The 21,316-nt window shown below is 42.4% G+C and overlaps 1 protein-coding gene across 1 annotated transcript in view; it reads left to right on the top strand.

Moving 5' to 3' along the window:
• The first annotated feature begins 891 nt into the window (after nt 1–891).
• klhl5 (kelch-like family member 5) overlaps nt 892–21,316 on the top strand; it is a 52,053-nt gene continuing 31,628 nt past the window's right edge. Inside the window, exons 1-2 of the mRNA XM_068591887.1 lie at nt 892–971; nt 4,100–4,163. Of these exons, the coding sequence (XP_068447988.1) occupies nt 929–971; nt 4,100–4,163 (107 nt within the window). The 5' untranslated portion in view covers nt 892–928. The remainder of the gene's footprint in view (nt 972–4,099; nt 4,164–21,316) is intronic.

Below are 21,316 nucleotides of genomic sequence, written 5' to 3'. Positions count from 1 at the left end.
ACTTTTTCCATTTTTGAACCCAACGACACTGTTTTCTGACTAAAACTCCTTTGTAACATGCCAATGCTTTGTTATATTGTGATTTTTGTTGCAGATTCCAATTCTTAAGGTCCTAATCTTTCCGAAAATGTGTCTTATTGACGCTCCAGGAGGCATTTTTGGTATAATCTGGCTCATATCATGCTGGATGTTCATAGTTACGATCAAAATATCTTTTAAAAGTGATTTTTTTTGCAGATACCCTTTTTCTCCCCCAAGACTTTGCTGAACAAATACATACAATAAACACAAGTATTGGAATTAATTTGGGGTTCCTACAACTACTCAAACACAGTTAAAAACATTCAAACACAGGAGAAGAAACCAGGGAAAACGAGGTTTTCGATGGGTTAAATGCCGCTAAAAGGCTGTGCAGCACTGGTAAAGACACACTAGCATACTGTCTCACGCTCACACAAACACACACACACTCACTCTCTCTCTCTCTCTCTCTCTCTCTCTCTCTCTCTCTCTCTCACACACACACACACGCCTCCATCCGACGTGGCTTTGGATGACCCACCTCTGTACAATGTGAAGAATTCCGGGAGGCAGATGATGAAGGCGAGGATCACGAGGATGAGGAGTTTAATCAACGCTACTCTTGTCATGCTTCCACCATGAGGTCACACAGCACACTTCTTCTCAGGCATGACTTGTGGCTTCATGGTATCTGCTTCCTTTTTCTTAAGTTGAAACAAAAACTATCCTTCACACCCTGAGACAAAGCGAGAGGAGCCTCTCGGTGGAGTCGAAGAAGCCCGAAACAATATTACTCACAATTCTTGCAGAGGCAGGCGACAACGCAATAAGACGCATGTATGAAAAGAAGAAAAAAAAACTTCACTTCCTATTACGCTTCCTGTCATTTTCTCAGAAGGAGTGAGCAATGGAGAGCTGTAGATGCAACAAAGAGCTTCTATCAGCAGAACGTAAGTAATGCTGTTTCAGGCTGGGGGTGATAGATGGATGACATGTGTGTGTGTGTGCGGGGGAAAGAGAGGTCCGAATGTGATCGTGTGAAACGGAGAAAGACAGAAATTAATGGTGTTTCTTTATGCCTCGACATAAAAGACGAGGAGGGGATCATGGACTTTACTCACAGTTTCAGTTACGCCCCCCAGTGTGACACTTCGTCATGGGTTTGTCAGACACTTTCAAAAGTGTGACTACAAGTATCGATAAAGTTATGACTTTGTATCTGTCTTTGTTCATACAATCTTTTCTCCCCATGATAGACATACAAATATTATTAGATAATACATACACAATATAATTTGATGTCATACTCCCGGAAAGGTTTCTCTCAACAGTGAGTCACTTTTACACAACTGTCTTTACACAATCTGCTTTTGTATCTCATATTTATATTTATTATATTTAAAAAAAATATATATATATATACATGTACATATACATATATATATATATATATATATATATATATATATATATATATATATATATATATATATATATATATATATATATATATATTAAGTCATAGTCACAAGTTGATCATACCTTGTCATGTTTTGGGAACTACCTCATGATTTTGCAGTGTTTTCTCACAATTATGAGATTATAACGTGTCTCTATAATTACATTATAATTATCAAATAATAATTCGTAATCATGAGATCATTTTTTCATATGTTCCTCATAATTATGACATTGTGTTAGCGTTAGAATATGTCGTCATTTTAAAAAGGTCTCACATAACCATGTCACCATCATCATCATCGTCGTCATCATCATCGTTTTGATCGGCTCTTCAACAAGTTGCAGGGATGAGCGAGACCATCCGCCTCGCCTTCAATCAACGTTACCGCGCAGTAGAGAGCCGATAAGTGTTTGTGTTGCTTGCCGTGGAGGAAATGGCCTCTCTGTTTATCTTTTATTTTCTTAATTTTAGCCCGTTCCGAAAAGAAAAAATAAAAAGAGTATTTTTTCTGTGCGTCGCTTGACTTGAGCTCTGCTGGGTGTTTAGTGTCGCTCCGATTTTTCGGTTAGGTTCCTGAGAGCCTCTTATCTTGGCAGACCTGGGAAGGCAAGACACACGCAGTGTCTCAGACAAACACACACACACACACACACACACACACACACAGTGATGAGCACGGCTGGCAGGTGGAGCGTTATCTCCACTCTGCAGCGAGTCGCCTCTCTCAGAGCTCCGTCGGCAGCTCAGAGCAGAATGTAAGCAGCCAAAAAGAAAAAACAAAACATGTTATGTTCAGTCTGAGCATGCTTGACATTTGGATCATTTACAAATATCTTGGAGTATATGACTGAAATGTATTTACTATTGAATTACTTGTGATTGTTGTCAACATTGGCGGTGGGAGGAGATGCTGACGTCGTTGTCTAACCCTCCCAATGAAGCTCAGTGTGAGCTGTTGTCTAGTCTAATCTAGAGTATCCCAATGCAGTGATTAGATTAGGTAGGTTTGTAATTTACTAATCCCCACACCAAAAAAAAAGAGAAAATGTGAAAATGATGTACAATTCCTATCAAGAATTCAAATTCATTTCTAGAGAGTCTTGAATCAGTGTCGGCAGGTCAGCTCAACGTGCAAAGATGTGAACATTTGTCGACAGGAAAGCAAACAATATGGTGGATTAAGTTTCCAATCAGGACTTTATAAATCATGCATATTTAAATGGAGCACTTCCTTCAAGGGTTTTCCTCTTTTCTGCACACTTAGTGCCAAAGTCTGCCTGATGCTTTCCAGGCGGGCTTCTTGCAACGAGGCTGGCGGTTGAGCTGAAATGGTAATTCCGTTAGCTGGGAGACAGAAAATGAATACGCAACTATTTTAATATTTAGTTAAATATATGTATTTTCTTTAAGTAGAAATGCTGAACACTCCATGGTTTCATCTCCCGCCGTGTTGACGGTACTGTTGCAGGCAACAGGTCAAGATGTTTGATCTCCACACGGGATTCCTTTTGTTGTTTGAGCAATATTGACCAATCACGTTGGAGCGGCCTTTGGTTGAATGTAGGTCAACACACGGCGTGGAGATAATAAGGCAGAACATGTTGGAAATGCAATCTGATATGACGATGATCAGCTTTTTATTGGTTTAGAATGAACTCGTGCTCTGGCTAGAAACAGGTCGTCCCCCTGAACTCCAACTCCGGTCTCGCATCTCAAGCTGCTAAACGATGAGCAGCGCGGGGAAAAGCCGCCAACAAGGCGACAGCCGAGAGGTTAAAATGACTGAAAAGCTTAGAGTTTTGGTCTGTTGGTCGGACAAAACAAAACCTTTGAAGGTGTTACCGTAGGCCCACCAAGTAATACATCCCTTAACCTTTTGGAAACCGTGCGCGAAAATCCTTCTGTGCCCATTATAAGTCCCAGCATGCCCCATTCAGACAATCTTTTGGCATAAAATACAGAATTTTTCCATTTTTGAACCAATCGACAAAGTTTTTTGACAGGAACTCCTTCGTAACAGACCAAGACTTTGTTATATTGTGATTTTTGTTGCAGATTCCAATTCATTAGATCCTAATCTTTGCAAAAAGGTGTCTTATTGACCGCTCGTTGAGGCATTTTTGGAGAATCTGGCTCATATCATGCTAAATGTTCATAGTTACGATCAAAATATCTTTTAAAAGTGATTTGTTTTTGCAGATATACATGTTTTGTGTTACTTCACAACAGCTTATTTTGATTTAGGCACCCAATAGTTCATTGAAGAAGTGCCTGCAGTTCAGCCATGATGAACTGTTCCATTCACAAACAAGGTGGAAAAAGATGTGACGCAACCAAAGAAAGACGCCTCCATACATTAAAGATTGTGTCTGTCTTTTATAATATTGAATGATTGATTTGATCTTTTAATTAAAGTGATTTAATCCACATGTCCTGCCCCTCTGTTAAATATATTGTCCTTCTTTTGTGAAGCGTGTCTATGCTATCTCACGGCTCCACACTGATGGAAGCTGAGAGTCAGAAGATAACAGAGGCGGGCTGAAACACCGGATCCAAACACCTTTTATTGGCTTCGCTGATGGAGTGAAAATGAAGTGTTCCACTTTTTTTTTTCAGGGGACCAGCTGGAAACCCCTGCAGGACCCTCGAGCCTCCTTGAACCAGGGTTAGGAAACCACAGGTATGGAATCACTCTTCTTTTTCCCGTTGTGTGTGTGGGATTATCAAACTGCTGTGTTCTCTGGCAGACCGGCATGAACCGGAAAATAAAACCTCCCTTTAGTCCCACACAGGATGAGCAGAACATTCAACCTGATAGTTTTCCAGAAATCTAACAAATGGTGACTGGGGTTGATTGGGTGAAAGCTCCTGCAGATGGAAGATGTATATTGAAGATTCCCGGAGAGAGTTAGGCCTTAAGAGGAAAGACAGCTTTGATTTCAGGATGTTATCCCCCCCGCCTCCATTTATGACTTTTCCAGCAGGACAGCCTAAGTATGGGGAAGCCAGTTGGCTTGCTGGAGTCCGTGTGTCTGTTGGTCCATTCAAAGACATCTTGACTTGATAAATAGTGGTCAGATTGCTATTACTTTCTGTATGGATGATGATGCTGAAAGGAAAGATATTGCGAACCCCCTAACCCTTCCTCATCTTGCACCACTATCAGGGTTAACCGCTAAATAACACTTTGGTCCCAAACAAATAGCCAGATTTCTATTCAAGCAATAGCTTCGTCACGGAGGAATATTTGCCTTCCCGCGTAGAGCGAGATGAGAAGATTGATTCCTCTTCCATGTCTCCGCCAAATATGAAGCAGGAGCCCGGAGATTAGCGGAACGACGGAGACTCCCAGGAGTTAAAGTGCTCGGCAGAAAAATTGTCTCGCACAAAACGCAAATAGTGGATTTTCCGCTCGGGTTTTTTAAACCAGCAAATATTTGACATGTTGATTTGTGAGCTTTGAGGTGCTGGTTGGCAGATTTGTTTAACCTTTGGCGGGGCCAGGCTAGCTGTTTCTCCTGGCTTTCAATATTTATGCTAAGCTAGCGTGTTGGCTCTCACGAGTAACAGGCAGATATAAGAGCATCCCTTTATATTTCCTGTAGATAGCTTTGACCCCCCTGCTGATGAATCCTAATGTTTTGGTAGCCCAATGGCTTTACCTCTAGCGCCATAGTCTGTTCTTACCCAGCATTCATAGCTATACTGACAGGAAAAAAAATATGTTGTAATTTGTAGCTATCCCACCAAATAAAATGATGTACAATCCAGATAATCATGAACCAACAAAAGCCCACAAAGCCACTGTTCGTTCCATGTGTGAAACAGGACGTCAGAATCCTTTCCTCAACCTAACAGAGTAGTTCACGATCTTTTAAATATTCCCTTCGGACCGTTGGCATACTTTCAGACCATCTGGCTCAAATCAAACTCAGTGGCAGGCCGTGGATTTTGTAGCTACACCTGCTGTTTAACAGCTGATTGAGGCATGCGGTGAAGGCTTAGCCGGCCCTGACGGCCCGCCACTGATCAAACCATAGGCTGTATAAGAAGTGGAAGCGGCCATCGTGACACCCGTTTGGTTTGTGGACGGACGGTTTGAAGCCTCGAGTTTGGCAATTTTGTGGATTACAATCGTCGCCAAGTCGATTTCTTCGCAACCAATGAAAAGAATGGAATGTGGAAAAGTGACGTATAAACACCGTTTAACGCTTCGGTGGTGGCGACAACATCCTTTCAATCACAGTAAACCCGCTCCAAAGCACACTCTACTAAAGCATAAATGGACCTTCATTTTGTAAATAAACATCATGTTGTTTTGAAGAAGACTTGAAACTAAAGATTGAGTCCATAAACTCATGTTTACAACGTTTACTGAGGGACTACATCAAGAGATAAGTAGAGTCATTTTCTCATAGACTTCTATACAATCTGACATCTCTTTGCAAATGGAGGAGTCGCCCCCTCGTGGCCATTAGAGAGAATGCAGGTTTAAGACGCTTCAGCATTGGCTTCACTTGGCAGAACTGGGGCCTGAATCGAACACGTGATTTGTTGTTCCAGCAGTAAGCTAACAGTGCACATCCATCACTTTCAGTGCTGCCGTCAGACGCTCTAATGATGAACACAACAGCGCTGACTGTGTATTTTGAGTGTGTATTTGTGCGTGTGAGAGACAGACAGAAGACGGATGTCCTCCTCAGCACTTAACTTCTCTTCAAGACCCAGTCGATTGCTGAATATGAACATTAACCACGAATCCTGTGGAGGCGTCTCCTCGGACTGAAATCACCCGAGAGATACTGGATGTGGACTATTTTTGGAGCTCCGCATTACTGCAGAATGTGATGCAGAGATTTGAGGGACTGAATGTAGCAGCATGATGAGATTAGGGATTTAGGTACACGAGAGGATGTTTAACAACGGGCTCGGCTCCGCGGGCTCAGAACAGGTTGCGGCTGCATGTCAGGCATTAGGTGTTGTACATTTGATCCTTCTCGTCATGCCCTGAATCCTGAGTATAAACCCTGGATCTGCTTTAAACGGACACAACGGTGTTCTCAAAGAGGCTGGAGCATCAATAGCTTCATTTGAAATTCTCTTTCATCCTTTACATCTTTTTTTTTGTGTGTGTGTTTGTCTGTGTCTGTCTAAAACGGCCACAGATGCTCCACAGAACTAATAAGAAGGTCTTTTTCACCCACAGCTGTGGAGCTTGAATGAGGTGAGGTACGTCCATGTTATCTTATAGATATAGGTCGTACTTTTGACATATTTCTTCAGGTTTCTCTTCATATGTATCGTCACAACAAAATTACACATTTATGGCGAATATTCAGGCCTTTTTTTAGTCATGCGGTGGATTTGATTGAATACATTGATTTGGTTACTCCTGGGCTGCACTAATGTCCTATTGGAGTATTAGTGTGTTCGTGCTGCTTCTCTGGCAGCTTCTCCTTCATACGTAGTCTGCTGTGACCTGTTTGTCTCTGTCGTTATTCGTCATTGTGCGTGGGCAAAGAAACTAGTTTCCCCTCCGGGACATAATAAAGTCACCTAATGTCTTATAAACCTGCTCAGCTCATATTACAATTCAGATTTTGCGGCTGAATGAAAACTCAACATGCTACTCAGACAAGGAAAAGGACACTCCAGAGCCCATTCGGCCTTCATCTTCATAAATAAAACTGTCAAATTGTCATCTGACTTCTGCAGACTGTCTCATCTCTGTCAGCGCTTGGTCGATCTACTTTGGTTACATGACATCTTGTTCATGGTCCCCATGGCCCCCTACTGACTTCACATTCCTCTGGTTTGTCATCTAGCGCCATCATCTGGGCAAAGTTTTACTTCTTTTTAATGAGATCCTCATTAGCCTCAGCTATATTTTGATTTTAGTGCTAATTGGCAAACATGTAAGCAAGCTAACTTTGTACTCTTTAAAAAAACAACAACATCGTTGTTCTTGCAGTTCTGGAATGTAACTATATGTACATTTACTTTATTTAGTTTTGTTGCCTAAACCAAATCCATCTCCGGGGTGGCAGCACATAATTAAACCAAACACAGCCGCACCACCACCGCCAGCTATATTGTCCAATTAAATTGGAGAAAGGGAAGATATTTCTCGTCAATATCTCTAAAACCAGGCAACACACACCAAAACAATCAATTTTGATAAAAGCTTAACAGTTAAGAGGAAATGTTTGAGGTGAACTGTTATAATAGGACAGAAATGTAATGATTATGACAATTAATGATAATAATGCGGCTCTGTAACTTCTTCATGTGCAATTGAGGAACCTTTTACTGACAAATGCATGATATCAACTTGTAAGGTGCTAACATTTCCCAGAATCGATCGTTCTTAAGGACTTAAGAAGGCGCTTAAGAAGGGTTTGGCTAAGAAGGAGCGCTAAGATAACGGTGTTTCCCAGACGCGTTCTTAACTGCCTTCTGCTGTTAAGAGTGGGTCAGGCTGATCTTACATTTCCTTCTTAGTGAGAGATCTTCTTAAGCTAAGAACGACTCTGGGAAACACGTCCTTCTTTCACAGCGCTTTTCAGAGCGCTCCTAAGAAGCTTTTAGCGCTTAAGAGTTTCTGCACGAATCTGGGAAACACGGTCAATGTTTGTACTGCCCTAAATGGCCAAAAATAATCAGTAATTGCAAGTAAAATATTCTCCTTAAGTCTTTTGTATTTCAAAAATGCATGTTTGACTGGAGAGGGCTGGACGGTGGAGCAAAAGCTACCACTGTCACCTCGTGGAAACGTTGGTTCCCTCCGGGTTCTCCGGCTTCCTCCCACACTCTAAGACTGCTCTGGTTGATTGGAGACTCTAAACTGCTCGTCGGCGTGAATGTGAGCAAGAATGGTTTTCTGTTTCTACACTGAAAAAAAATTGGAGTGGCATTTACTTAAAAAATGTCCTCACAGTTAAGTTAAATTTACTTACGACTAAGAATGTTTTTTAAGTAAATTTTACTTGGTTGTATCAGGTTGCAGGGTCAATCCAGTAGTTTAGTTCATTTGACTTGGTGTATCAAAATAAGGATTCATAATTACTAACAAACACAAAGTGACACATTAAATAAAAGGTGACCTTTTAAAGTAAAAGGACTGAAATACTAATTTATTGTAGAATTTACTCATATAATCAACGCAACAATTACAAGGCCACAAAGTCCTTTTTTTAGTGTAAATAAACTGAGACGTGTCCAGAGTGAACCCTGCCTTGGCCCAATGTCGGCTGGGATCGGCTCCAGCACCCCCCGCGACCATGAACAGCAGAAGCTGTCCGGATAATGGAATGCTTAAGCGCAGCTGGCGCTGCGCTCATTAACCGAGTATTGACTTTGTCGAAAGTCGTTTTCAAATGATGCCAAACAAGTTAAAGGAGGGACAGATAGGGAAGAGATAGAGGCTGAAGATGGAGGAGCAGTGAGCGTGTATTTCCATTGAAAAACAAGGTGGAAAAGAGAGAGGAGGAAGAGGAGGGGGAGCGTGGTGATTTAGCGCTGTGTCAGCAGAAAGGCGTCATCTGGCTCTCCAGAGACGACGCCACTGTGAAACTTTATGACTCTTTATGGAGAAATTAGGAGGTTTCACAAAGAGATTATCGTTATGTGCGAAGCTTTTAAAGTGACAAAGCTTTCCAGGCTCATACTTCTCTTGGCTCTAATGTGCCTGTCTGTCTGTCTCACTGCCTGTCTGTCTGTCTGTCTGTGTCGTTACCTGTCTGTCTGAATCACTGCTTCACATTAGTTATATGTGCTCTGAATACAGTATGTCCTTGAGTCTTTGTCTTGTCCCATCCGCTGTGTTTTGTCCACTCAAAGAAATGTGGAGGGGCCTCTCATGCCACCTCTCGCTCAGAGTTTCAAGGTTTTTAAGACTTACATATGTCCGTGTGTGTGTGTGTGTGTGTGTGTGTGTGTGTGTGTGTGTGTGTGTGTGTGTGTGTGTGTGTGTGTATGAGACAGTACTTCAAAGCATAGTAAAGTGAGCCAAAGTGGGGGTGAATCTACAGGAAGCACAGATCGAGCCATCATGATGCTGCATCTCTTTTGTTTGCCTTTCATGTTTCACCTTCTCCCTCCCTCTCTTCTCTCCTCTGCTGTAACCTTCTCTGGTGAGAAAATGCCATGTCAATAAAAAGCTTTCTAACATGAGGAGAAATCAATGTCCTCCAATTGCACCTTTTTCCCCCCAAGCCTGCCAACCGAACAAATGGGCGGCTCTCCTTCTGCTCGCCGGGTGCAGATGCTGTTTTCTAACGCAGTGTTACATGCAGGAGGTGGAAATGGAGATCCTCAGCCTGTTTGTGGCCCTTTCGGATACTGTTTACACACATATGGCTGAACATGAACACTTGGAAGGGCTTTATTGGTCACAACTCACGCCATCAACTTTTATTGTGCTGAAAGGGAATGCAGGTGTTGCAGTAAAAATGCATCATAAAAAACATAAAAACACAGTAAAAACACACAACTATAAAAGCCTATTAAAATGTATTATGTACCCAAATCAGTTGGTAAGATCTCACTATCAATCCTTCTGTCTTTGGCGCTCTTGCTCAAAAGTGACAGAAATATTTCCTTTAATATCAGTTAAGAAATAAATGCAGCAAATTTAATCCAAACACAGAAAAGCCACAAGCATTCAGTGCTAAATGTGTTATTTTGGTATTTATTCTGTACAACAGACAAAGATGGCCACTCGTTGAAGCATCTATAGCTACAGATATTTAAATTTCCCTCAGACGTGACTTCAAATTAACATGAATGTTGCGAACCTGGACGGATAAACGGGCAACTGTTTGGTAACACGTTCACCATGAGAACTTTAAAAGGTGATAAAATGTCAGTGTTGTGTTAACAGCTTGTTACCAAGTAGTAAGAAACATCTATATCAGCTTTAAAGAGCTTCTGTGGGTTCCAATACCATTACCACCATACCAGAAAAATATTCAGTGTATCCCAACACATAGCATGTCAGTATGCCAAAAAATACCAGGATGTATTTAAGCCCGCGTGCTTTTCTGGCCTTTCTGACCCACAATCCTCTGCACAGAGGATACATGAGCAACAGGGGTCAAATTCAATGTGCAACATTATAACCATTGATCGTACATAAGAAGTGGACATCGCCATGACCTCACCTATTGGTTTGTGGACTGACATTTTCGCAACCTTGGGTTGTGGCCGTCGCCATCTTGTTTTTTTTGCAACCAGGAGTGACGAGAGAGGGTGGAGCTAAGTACAACTGCACAAAAACAACATTTTTAGTCGACCGACACGGATTCAGGTAACGTTCATGAAGTGAAAACAGACAGTCAAAGGGTTAAAGTTCTAAGACAAACACACGGTTAACAACCCAGACAACATTGTGGTAGCGACTTGTCAATCACAAGGTGAAGCGGACGCTAAAATGAACCATAATGTACTAATTGAACATCATGCTGTATTGAAGAAGAATTGAAACTAGAGGTTGAGACATAAACTCATATTTACGATGTTTACTAAGGGAATAAATCAAGAGAGAAGTCGAGTCATTTTCTCCTAGACTTTTGATGGATGAGAGAGAATGCAAGTTTAAGGCACTTTCATGTGAATTCACTTTTCGGAGCCACAGGTCATCAAGTGGTTATGACAAAGTAGTCTGTCCCAATTCAATGCATACTGCTTGCAAGTACATACTTTGAAGGGCAGCTGCATTAAAGGGGAAAAGAAAAACAGGCAATTGTCATAACTACAACTCTGTTTACGTTGTCTGCGCTGCAGTTTTTTCCTGCCACCTTACCAACTCTTGAATGCTGATCCAGCCTCTCCCTCCTGCACTGCAGTAACCTTTTTCCCGCCTCTCCCATCACATGACCTTTTTGCGCCCACATTCTCACATGCTCACCAATTCCCTCATTCGTCGGCAGTCCATTTCCACTCATTCCCTGCCAGATTGTCACGGTTTTCTTCTGCTTTCCAGCCATCTGCACCTGAAACTGAAGCCGCTCCCTGTTTCCATGTTTCTGCATGTTGACCTGCTCGCCTGCTCCTGAACCTGCTCGCCAGCCGCATCCGGTTCCGACTTCCTGTTGCCAACCTGTAAGCTTTCATCCTACCTGCTTGGCTGCTGTGTATTTTGAGTTTTTGAGTCCCATCTGTTGCCAGAGATTCAGAGAATTAAGATTATTATCACATTTCTGTGGATTGAAATCAATCGATTAGTCGATACAATCGTATGAGTCATTTCTTTGGCCGAGGACGGCGCGAGGTAATATCGCCAAGCAACATTCACGCGGTCACACTTGGAAACGTTCCAGTACAACCACACTCTGATCCGCTGGCCACTGATTTGAATTGATTTGCTTGTCCACCATGAAACAAGTAGGGCAACGTCTGGTGTGGCGTTAGCATCATGGAGGGACTTTTGCTAAAACCACAGTCTAAGATGAGTCGTGAATTACATTGACATGGACACTCACGTTCCACTATTATTAGAATATGACTTCTGCATTTGATACAATATGAACATTACATTCAGTTTGGATATTCTGAATGAAGCCTTATTCCAAATGCAGCGTATTCCGATTAAAACATGATATGATGGTAATATTTGGGTTTTTTGGAGGCATTCTTTGGAAATGTAGACAGCGTCTTGGGAATATAAGTCTCAATGGGTTTTGAAAGCATTCGTAACACGCCTCGCTCCTGTCTACGACCAGCTCAGTGCGCTGTAAACAAACTAGCTAGTAGCTTACGAAGACTTCGATATGAACAGTTTTTGGGGGATATTGATATTGCACAGCCGACCGTTTCAAGAAGGAATGGAAGATAAGCGGCATGTTGGGCCATCGACCCGGTGACGTAGCCGCCAGACGTACACGTCACGGGGGGGCGTTTGATGTCAATCAGGATATGCAGTGGACGCAAAACGAGAATATTAACGAGGATATTCATTTCCATCAGCCATGTATGCAGCTCATTAGAAACACTGTGTTTTTTAAAGGGCTAAAAAAAGATGACCTGACTTACTCATCTGCCGTGCTGCTGCTTTTGTTGAGGTTTGTTTGCGTTATTTGTGCTGCGATGACCTTGCTGTTTGTGGATCTCTTTAAGCATGCACGCTGTTAGAGCTTGATGAAAGATGAACACAACATCTCTCTCTCTCTCTCTCTCTCTCTCTCTCTCTCTCTCGCCGCTATTGTTTGTAAGCGGTATCTCTACAGCTGACTATTCTGGTCACGGCTCAGAGGCTCTTGTACAATGTGAATAAAACAAGCCTCTCGTCTAACGTTCTAATGGGAAGCGGCACACACAAACACAGTTTCTCATGCATGAGATCAAACGTTATGTTGGGAACTCTATTTTAGGATAATTGTATTCATGGCTTTGCTAGAAAAGGAGCGAGCAGGTGTTTTTTTGGGGGGCGGGGGAGAGAAAGCCAGCTGGTAGGTTTGACATTGGCTTTCGGTGCTTTAGGTCAAATGAATGGGATCTGATTCCAAGGACGCTGGTTGGTCCTGGGATGTAATTTGTAATTCTTTTTTGACGAAAATAATCTCAAACATCAGCGAAAACAACCTAGCCGAACGGTTTCCGCACATCCCAAAGGCCCTTCTGTCATCTGATGATGTCATTCATAAGCTCTCTCTCTCTTTCAATGAACCAGATTCATGTTTAAAGCTTCCAACTGCTAAAATATAAAGTACAGAGAGCCAGTTATGAGTTAATAAACTGCAGCGTCAGCGCCCCCCCCCCCATCCCCCCTCCATACTCTAGTAATTGCCGACATCGTCTCCTGCTGCCTGTTCCTCCTCTCCTCTAATTCTTATCCTAAAAGCTGTGCTCCTTTTATGCTGCACTTCGCCACAAACTGGATTCTGGGTGTTTGAAGTTTAGTTTTAGGGGTTTTCAGGGGAAGCGTCCTCGAGTGAGAAGAGGAATTATCTCTAACCGTGTGTAAGAAGCCAAAAGAAAACGTAGATTGTGAGCATTTGGAGCATTAGTGATGGTAAATATGGTCTGTTGAAGCCTCCAAAAGCTTCCCAAATAAACAATTGGCCTTTTTCTGTCCCCCACCCTCCATGTGATCGGGACATCTCCTCATCTGTGTACTCTGTATTCAGTCACATTCTTGACTGTGACTCATTCTTCTCATAGTTAATTAAAGTTAGCGCGTATTTAAGCCAGCGTGCTTTTCGGGTAACAGATAAAATAAGATAATCCTTTATTAGTACCTCAGTGGGGAAATTACAGGATTACAGCAGCATTACTCAGAAGTAAATAAAGATAACAATGAAGTCATATAAATGAACAGTAGAGCAGCAATAAAACAAAATGACAAATTAAATAGTAAGAATTAAATATACAGATGGAATTGATTATTTATGTATGTTTTCAGTCGGCCCGCGATAATCATTTATGTAAAATTTAGATTCATTTTGGAAAGCTTCAGGATATACAATGCTTTGTTGGAGTGTGTGTTTTCCAAGTCGTATATTGTAGACGTGGCGTGTATATTACTGACACGTTCGTGAAGATGGACACAGTAATGTGAAAAATAACCAGTTTGTAAAATATATAAATTTCAGTTTTGATTGAGTCATTTAGTCGTTTCATTTGCTGGAGCTCCTTTTCCTCTCAGTCTTTCTGTTCCAGTCAGTGATTTCCTGCATTTCTGCTCCACTGATGAGTTTACTCTCTGAATGAAAGAGGCCGTTGCAAAAATATATATTTGCAAAAAGGAAACCTTTTGGTCTTTGAATCTGAAATCAATGTGAAAGACATGTTTGCTCTTTAAATGACGGCTTTTCAGATATATTAGATAATGAGGCCGCACTGGTGATGGAGGTGTGATAATGCTGACAGCGATGAAAAGGACAGGTGAAATCAAGGATGCATTCATTCCTGAAGCTGACCGGGGGCTCCGCCTCGTGCTGGCTGCTCCTTCTCGTGCGTCTCTTTTCTTTTCCTTCCTCTTTGGAAAGGCCAAAAATAAAACTCTGAGGCATCACTTTCAGACAATCGCACTATAAGTGAGGAGTCGATTCGGAATTGATGGAGTGTCGACTGGCTGACGAATTACTTTAAGGTGGTGACTCGTGAGCCTGGATTAGTTCGCCGACATTCAGGTACAGAAGCTGCCAGAAATGTACGTCTTTGATTTCTATTATTATTATATTTAATGACCAGCTCTGAATTCCCCCGTTGGATTTCTGTGTATCCCGTTCCTTTCCCACTGGGTCCGTCTGTTGTCTCATAGGTTTATGGATCAATGATCGTTGGGAGAGAGGGGGTGGGGGTGACCTTCCTCCAGCCGACCAATCAGAAGAGAGCTTGTTGAAGATTGCTGCCTCATCCAAAGACTAAAAATGTCTCTCAGGCATTGTCTCTTTCTTTCACAGCAGAGTGGATCGGAGAGTAGAATCTCCATTTGTGTGTGTGTGTGTGTGTGTGAGTGTGAGTGTGTGTGTGTGAGTCACACTCTGGGATAACGTTTTACCAGCTGATAGAAGATGGCTTGTCTAATGGGGGAACAACTGGTGTCCTCAATTGTTTGCCTTCGGCACAAATTAGCTCCACAGGGGTCAAATTATAGGCGAGATGGAATTAAATGGGCACTTTCTTTTTTTCAAACCCTTTTAGATATTCCTATTCAGTGGTATATTTTACAAAAAAGACAACAACAAAAATTCTTGCTATTTTTATATCAAAACCAAATAATATTTTCTTCCTGTAAAACAAAATATGAAGTGTGCTTACGTAAGATAGTTTAATTTCAACCAATCTGCAACTTTTGGCATGAATGGAAGTGAATGTGCACATGGCACTCGTGGATGTAAGCCCGCCCACTTTTAAGCGGTCCAATCGAATGTGAAGGATTTGATTTAAAGCCCTCTTGTAACTACACCGCTCAAATATTCACCAGGGAACACGGCCACAGGAGCTAAAGAGGCTCTGACTTCCGTTTCACTAGGACAGTAAGGTCACAGGTTAATGGTGCCATTTATGGGATTCAGAACATTAATATAGCAGCACAAAACTATGTGCTATGTAACAATCCAGTGGGGTAATGTTTACCTGTGAAGAGAATGAACCCTCCGGTTCTGCCTCACACTGTTATTTCAGCTGCTGAAGGAAGTAGAGCTGGACGAAGTAGAAAAAAATGAATCGCATGATTTTTCTGTGATTAACAGTGATTAATCTCATTATGCGCCAAATTCAATAATGAATGAAAAACTAGTGTATTGCACGCTTCAATTTTAAAGTAATGTTATCAGAACAATATAACAGGCACTCTGGAGCAACAGCAAGTTAACATCAGTACATAAATCTGCTTTATTTTTTTCATGAAGATGTACTTAACCTGGTTAACCTCATTAACATGCAGTTAACACGTGATGAAATAATAGTGGGCGTTAATGGATTGCTGTGTTAACGCGTTTTTAACGCGTTTATAACACGTTCATAACGTGTTTATAGCGCGTTTATAGCGTGTTTATAACACATTTACGTGCCCAGTCACATAAATAAGACACCAAAGTTAACAGAGAGCACTCAATGCAACTTAAGGCTGCATTGAATAATATCCTCACATTAACAACTGATAAAATGACTCATAACAAGCCAACAATGATCGTAAAGTTAAAAAAAAAAAAATGACCGATGAGACAAGACAAAATAAGTTAGGTGACGTAGTTTCAGTTCTGAGGGCGTCGTAGCTCCCCGTCACTCAGAGTTAATGAAAGACTGCCACAAGAAGTTATGAGGTGATCATTCTTGTTCATTTGCTGCTTTAATGGAGGCCTCACTTTTCTTGACATTTCACAGTCAGTGTTTCAAAGCTTCACGGTATCGAGGGACCGACTGTACCGACATCTCTCTCGCTCTCTCTGTCTCTAACTACTCATTTCTGTGGGAGCGATGGGCTGGGATTGGCTTGTGGCAGCAGAGCAGAGTAAATAATTAAGGCCCTCTCTTTATTTGGCCGTAAATGCTCTGTCTCTCTCTTTCTCTTTCTCTCTTGGTCTCTCTCTCTCTCTCTCTCTGTCTGTCTCTCTCTCCCTCGTGTTTTGTACTTCCTCTCCTCCCTCAACACTCAGCCCATTTAGGAAGAGAGTGAACAGGAAAAGAAGGCCCTGCAGCGAGCGGGGGGAAAAAAGAAGAAAAAAAAAGCATGAAAGGAAAAATAACACAAACGTGGTTTGTGTAGACGGACTTAAATGGAGAAAGAATGTCAGCGGGGACGTGAGGGAAAAGAAGAGCCATGGAGCGTTAGAGAGGAGTGACAGAGGGAGTGATGAACTGCACAGCAAGCACATTGCTCTCCTCCACCTGCCCTGCAAAGGCACCTGGGTGCATCATGGGAGAGCCAACGCACCTGCTTTTACACTTTAAGAGTACGGTTTGGTAGTGTGTGTGTTTGCAGAGGATGTGTGTGCCTGCAAAGGAAAAGCAAAGAGACCAGTTGAGTTCCGGTGTCATTCGAGAGTTGTTAAACTGCAGAGTGGTTAAGGGCGGAGAGAAGAGAGGGAGTTACCGACAAAGGAAGAGAGGGGAGGAAAGAAAAAGAGTTGTTTTCATGTCCATCAATAATTCAGGATGTGTATTATGTCCTGTAGTGTGCAGCTGCGAACTTCATGCCTCAGCGATTTCAGCATCGGCAAACAGCCCCGACCCGAGCACGTGTGTGCGTGCGTACACACACACACACGCACACACACACGCACACGCACACGCACACGCACACACGCGCGCGTAGGAGGATTAGTGATTGTTTGTATAATTTTGCACACAGAGGTAATTTGTGTAAATATGGAATTCTTGTCTTGAGAAATTTGAAACTTCTAAAAAATAATGAGTGGGTTGGTTATTAGTGTTTTTTTTATTTTTTTATCTGTTGCTGTTTAAATCGACCAGCACCTACTTAGCATAACTGTACACAGCTGCTCCATAAAATATAATTGCCCCTCTCTCTTTGTGCTGATGGCTGCTATCTTAATCTTCTGACTTTCTTCTCTCCCGGACATAACTTTGTTGTTTAAAGCCGCTCTAATTAGTATTTTCACATGAAGAGTGGATCAATATGTGCAGCGTAAAAGGAGTCGTTCTACTAATAAACCCCACAGAGCACGATCAATCTTTTTGTAAAGGACGGTATTTAGCGTTGAAAGAGCCAGAACGTTTTCCTTCAGATGGAGACCAAACCAGAGCGAGAAAGAGATCCAACATTGGACTCACATTAAAAAGATTTAGCCCAAAAAAACATGACGAAATAAATAAATGCACTTAATGAAGGGAACTGTTTGTTAACGGTCACGCTGCATAACGCATCTCTATAAGTATAAAAGTTCAGCCCAAAAGAATAATACATCTGTTTCCACAGGTTTATTGTAGGGCTTAATCAAGTGAAGCCAGAACTTACATAAACAGACCAAATTAAGAGATGTTACAATAAAAATGTGTGAAGTACTGAGTTAAGTTGAGCGTGATGTGAAGTTGTGGAAGTTGGGAAAAATATTTCTGATGATAGGGTTATAAAATGTGTGAATTGCGACAATGGAAAAGGCTTAATCCTCTTGGATTGGCAAAGAGGCCCTGGTAAGAAGTTAAAGGGACAAGTTGAAGAAATCAGAGTTATAAGCTTTTGCAAATCAAAGCAAAAGAATTGATTTTAATATTGATATTGAGTTGATATTCCTCTGGTAAATGATGAAGGCATGGGGGGGGATTTCTTCTCTCCTCTTGGTACCAGAGGAGCCTTGCTGTTACATTTTAGATGAGCTGTAGTCACGACACTACGTGGTTTATATTGTCCAGCAGTGTAACATCCAAATGAATGCTTTCTGTATTTCGCGGATCGATAAGAATAACCGGCTGAGCTGGGTTTCCGTGCTGCCTGGATATTGTTGGATGGACTCATTGCTCCATTTGCCGCCGTCGCCGCCGCTGGAGGACACGGTGTGATTTGTCGGGGGTCGTATAATCTCTTAACATCTGCTCATAAACTTATGTTTGTCCTGCGGCGGCGGCGGAATTAAATGTCAGAGTTGAACAGGTGCTCGCACCAAGGCCGAATGTCAGGCCCCGACGGATCAATGGCTGCCTGTGGACCTCGCCAAAGATGTATGTGGATGTGCGCTTTGGACGGGGGGGGCTGATATGACAGGAGCTTGATGAGACTGGATGAGAGCCAGAGGCTTTTTTTTTTCTGCTGCATCATCCTCCGCCGCCTCTTGATGCTCTGGGGTCGCTAAACAGATGCACAGCTCGACAAATGTGGTTAGATTTGGCGGTTTGCATCCTCCGTTCTACCTTCCTGCTTTTCTCCTACCGGGCAATTAGAGAAACCAGAGCTAGCAAGCTATTACGGTGTATTTGGGTGTGTGTGTGTGTGTGTGTGTGTGTGTGTGTGTGTGTGTGTGTGTGTATGTGTGTACCCAGGTATTGTGCTTAAAGGCAAAAAGGGATAAACTATTTTCTCTACTCACAGCAACAGGGCATGGATCAAAGTAATTGGACAGTTTGGTTCACACTTGGGCTGTCCAAAGCTGTGTGTGTCTGTGCGTGTGTGTGTGTGTGTGTGTGTGTGTGTGTGTGTGTGCGTGTGTGTGCATGTGTGTGTGTGTGTTCCTCTGCCTGCCAGACCTTGTAGTGAAATACTCTTCATATGGCACACGTCTTTTTTAACTACACACACTCTTGAAATCATCTCTTTCTCTCTACATTTGTGTTGAATAAAACATGGCAGTAAAAGTGTGTCAAAGTCTCGGCGCAGACAGAGCGAGATGGAAGGTTTCTGCTTCGATACGAGATCAGATAGAAAGTGTGCACGTGCCCTCATTCTGCTCGGGCAAGGCCTAGATGTAATTGTGGGCAGTTTTGGGTGTTTTGATCCTGGGCCGCTCTGTTCCCATCGCTCGCATCACACAGGCTTTCATTCTCTCTCTCCCTCTCGCTCTCCCTTGCTTCTCCTCCCACTCAATCGACTATATCTGCTCTCAAAAACCCCTCAAACCAGTCTCACACACACAAGACACGCCTAATTAACGCCGGTCTGTCTCACGCAGCAGATCCATCTCTGGAAAGGGGGGAGGATGGCAAAAAAGAAAGGAGTAATGGATGGGAGAGAGGTGGAGGAGGACATTAGTAAATGGAAAGAGGAGGTTATTCCAGGATGTGAGCGAAAGAAAGAAAAGAAAATGAGGCATTAAAGAAATGGACAAGTTGAAGCACTGATGACTGTTGTGTTATTGAATCCTCCCAGTGAACTTAACTGCCTAGTTTTCTGTCTGATGACACACGAATGTGATGAATAACTGTGTTTTTTAAAAAGGGAAGTCTGGGGGAAGAGCAGCAAGGAGAGGAATCTAAAATTTGCTGGATTGATGTCGAGTTTTCTTTCATTCTTTCATCTCTCCTATTAGTTACTTCTCGGGAAACTGGGACATCATTTCTAGAACCAAAACACACACTCCTTGAATGCAGATATGTGCACACAAGTTGTAACAATTTATTCATGTCGGCATGGAGAAGAATAATACAAAGACAGAAATCGTAAGGATGCCAAATTTATGGACCCATGACGAAGATAGATGGGCTTATATTTTAGTCTTCTGACTGCTTAAAGCACTTTGACACTACATGTCATCATTCACTAATTCACACCACTGATGGTATGAATGCTATGCAAACCCCGACCCTAACCCCAATTTAACCAGAGGAGCCAGGAGATCTTCCTATTGGAAAAAGATCCACTACCCTACCTTGAAGGAAAAACAGCAGCAGCATCTCCTACATTTATTGAATGCATTTTTAGTCCAGTCCAGTGTTGTTGTTTCTGATACTGGTGGAAATCCATAAGAGTTCGCCAAATACCTGGAGATGTAGGCATGAGGCTGTGTCCTGAGACAAAGGGGTGAGGTATAACATCCTCTTAGACTGTTGTTTTCCCAGAGTGAGACAGCGACCACTCCAGTTCGGCCACAAACTGGCCGATCTGACCAGACTCCAAAAACCAGCACAGTGGGTGTCGAGTTGCCCCAAAAGGTATTCTTGCATATCCAAAGAAGTGGGGATCTGACTCCTGGGGCAGGTCCAGAAACAGGGAGGATAGAGCCAGCTCCCTAACATCCTTATCATTTTTATTCAGGATGATTCAGAAAGTGGAAAGTCTGCCGGCTGGTTTAAATCCATGTATCCCCATTCCTCCCTACCACTTGGAAGGGAAAAATAATATCACGGGTGCCCAAAGTGTTGAGCCCAAACCACTTTCGCACTAAGCTCATTTCCTTCCAAAGAGCACTTTCTGTTGGGTTTGGACTCTGGAGAACAGATGTTGTACTTTAGACATGTGCTGCCTGTCTTCCGACTTCACAGTCAGGCAGTTGGCATCTGTCAATCAAGTCCAGTCTGGATGTGAACTCATACAAGACGATGTTAACTTGCTCCTTCCTTTCTCCTTCTAGCTTGATAAGTGCTGTCTCATCTGCATCTTATCTGTCTTGGTTTCGCTGTTATGGTACAAACGGGACATTGAGCAGTTCTGACAACTGCCTCCATTCTTCTTCACACACACACACACACACACACACACACACACACACACACACACACATAGATCACAAAGAATGTCGTCCTTGATCTGTGTCGCTCTGGTATTGACTGATGTGATGGAGGATGAGAGAGAAATTACCAGCTGATGGTGGTCTGCGTTTTTTCCACATTAGACACACACACACCTGCAGTTCCTCGATACTTGTGAGGACCCTCATTAATATAAAACATTCCCTAGACTCTACCTTTAACTTACAGGGTAACAGTATTGGTTTTACA

This window comes from Clinocottus analis, unplaced genomic scaffold (genome assembly GCF_023055335.1).
Source record: "Clinocottus analis isolate CAN_PGR_092001 unplaced genomic scaffold, fCliAna1.0.p SCAF_26, whole genome shotgun sequence".
NCBI classification, from domain to species: Eukaryota; Metazoa; Chordata; class Actinopteri; order Perciformes; family Cottidae; genus Clinocottus; species Clinocottus analis.
The sequence above is the reverse complement of the archived record's forward strand: the minus strand, read 5'-3'. Positions and strand labels throughout refer to the sequence as shown.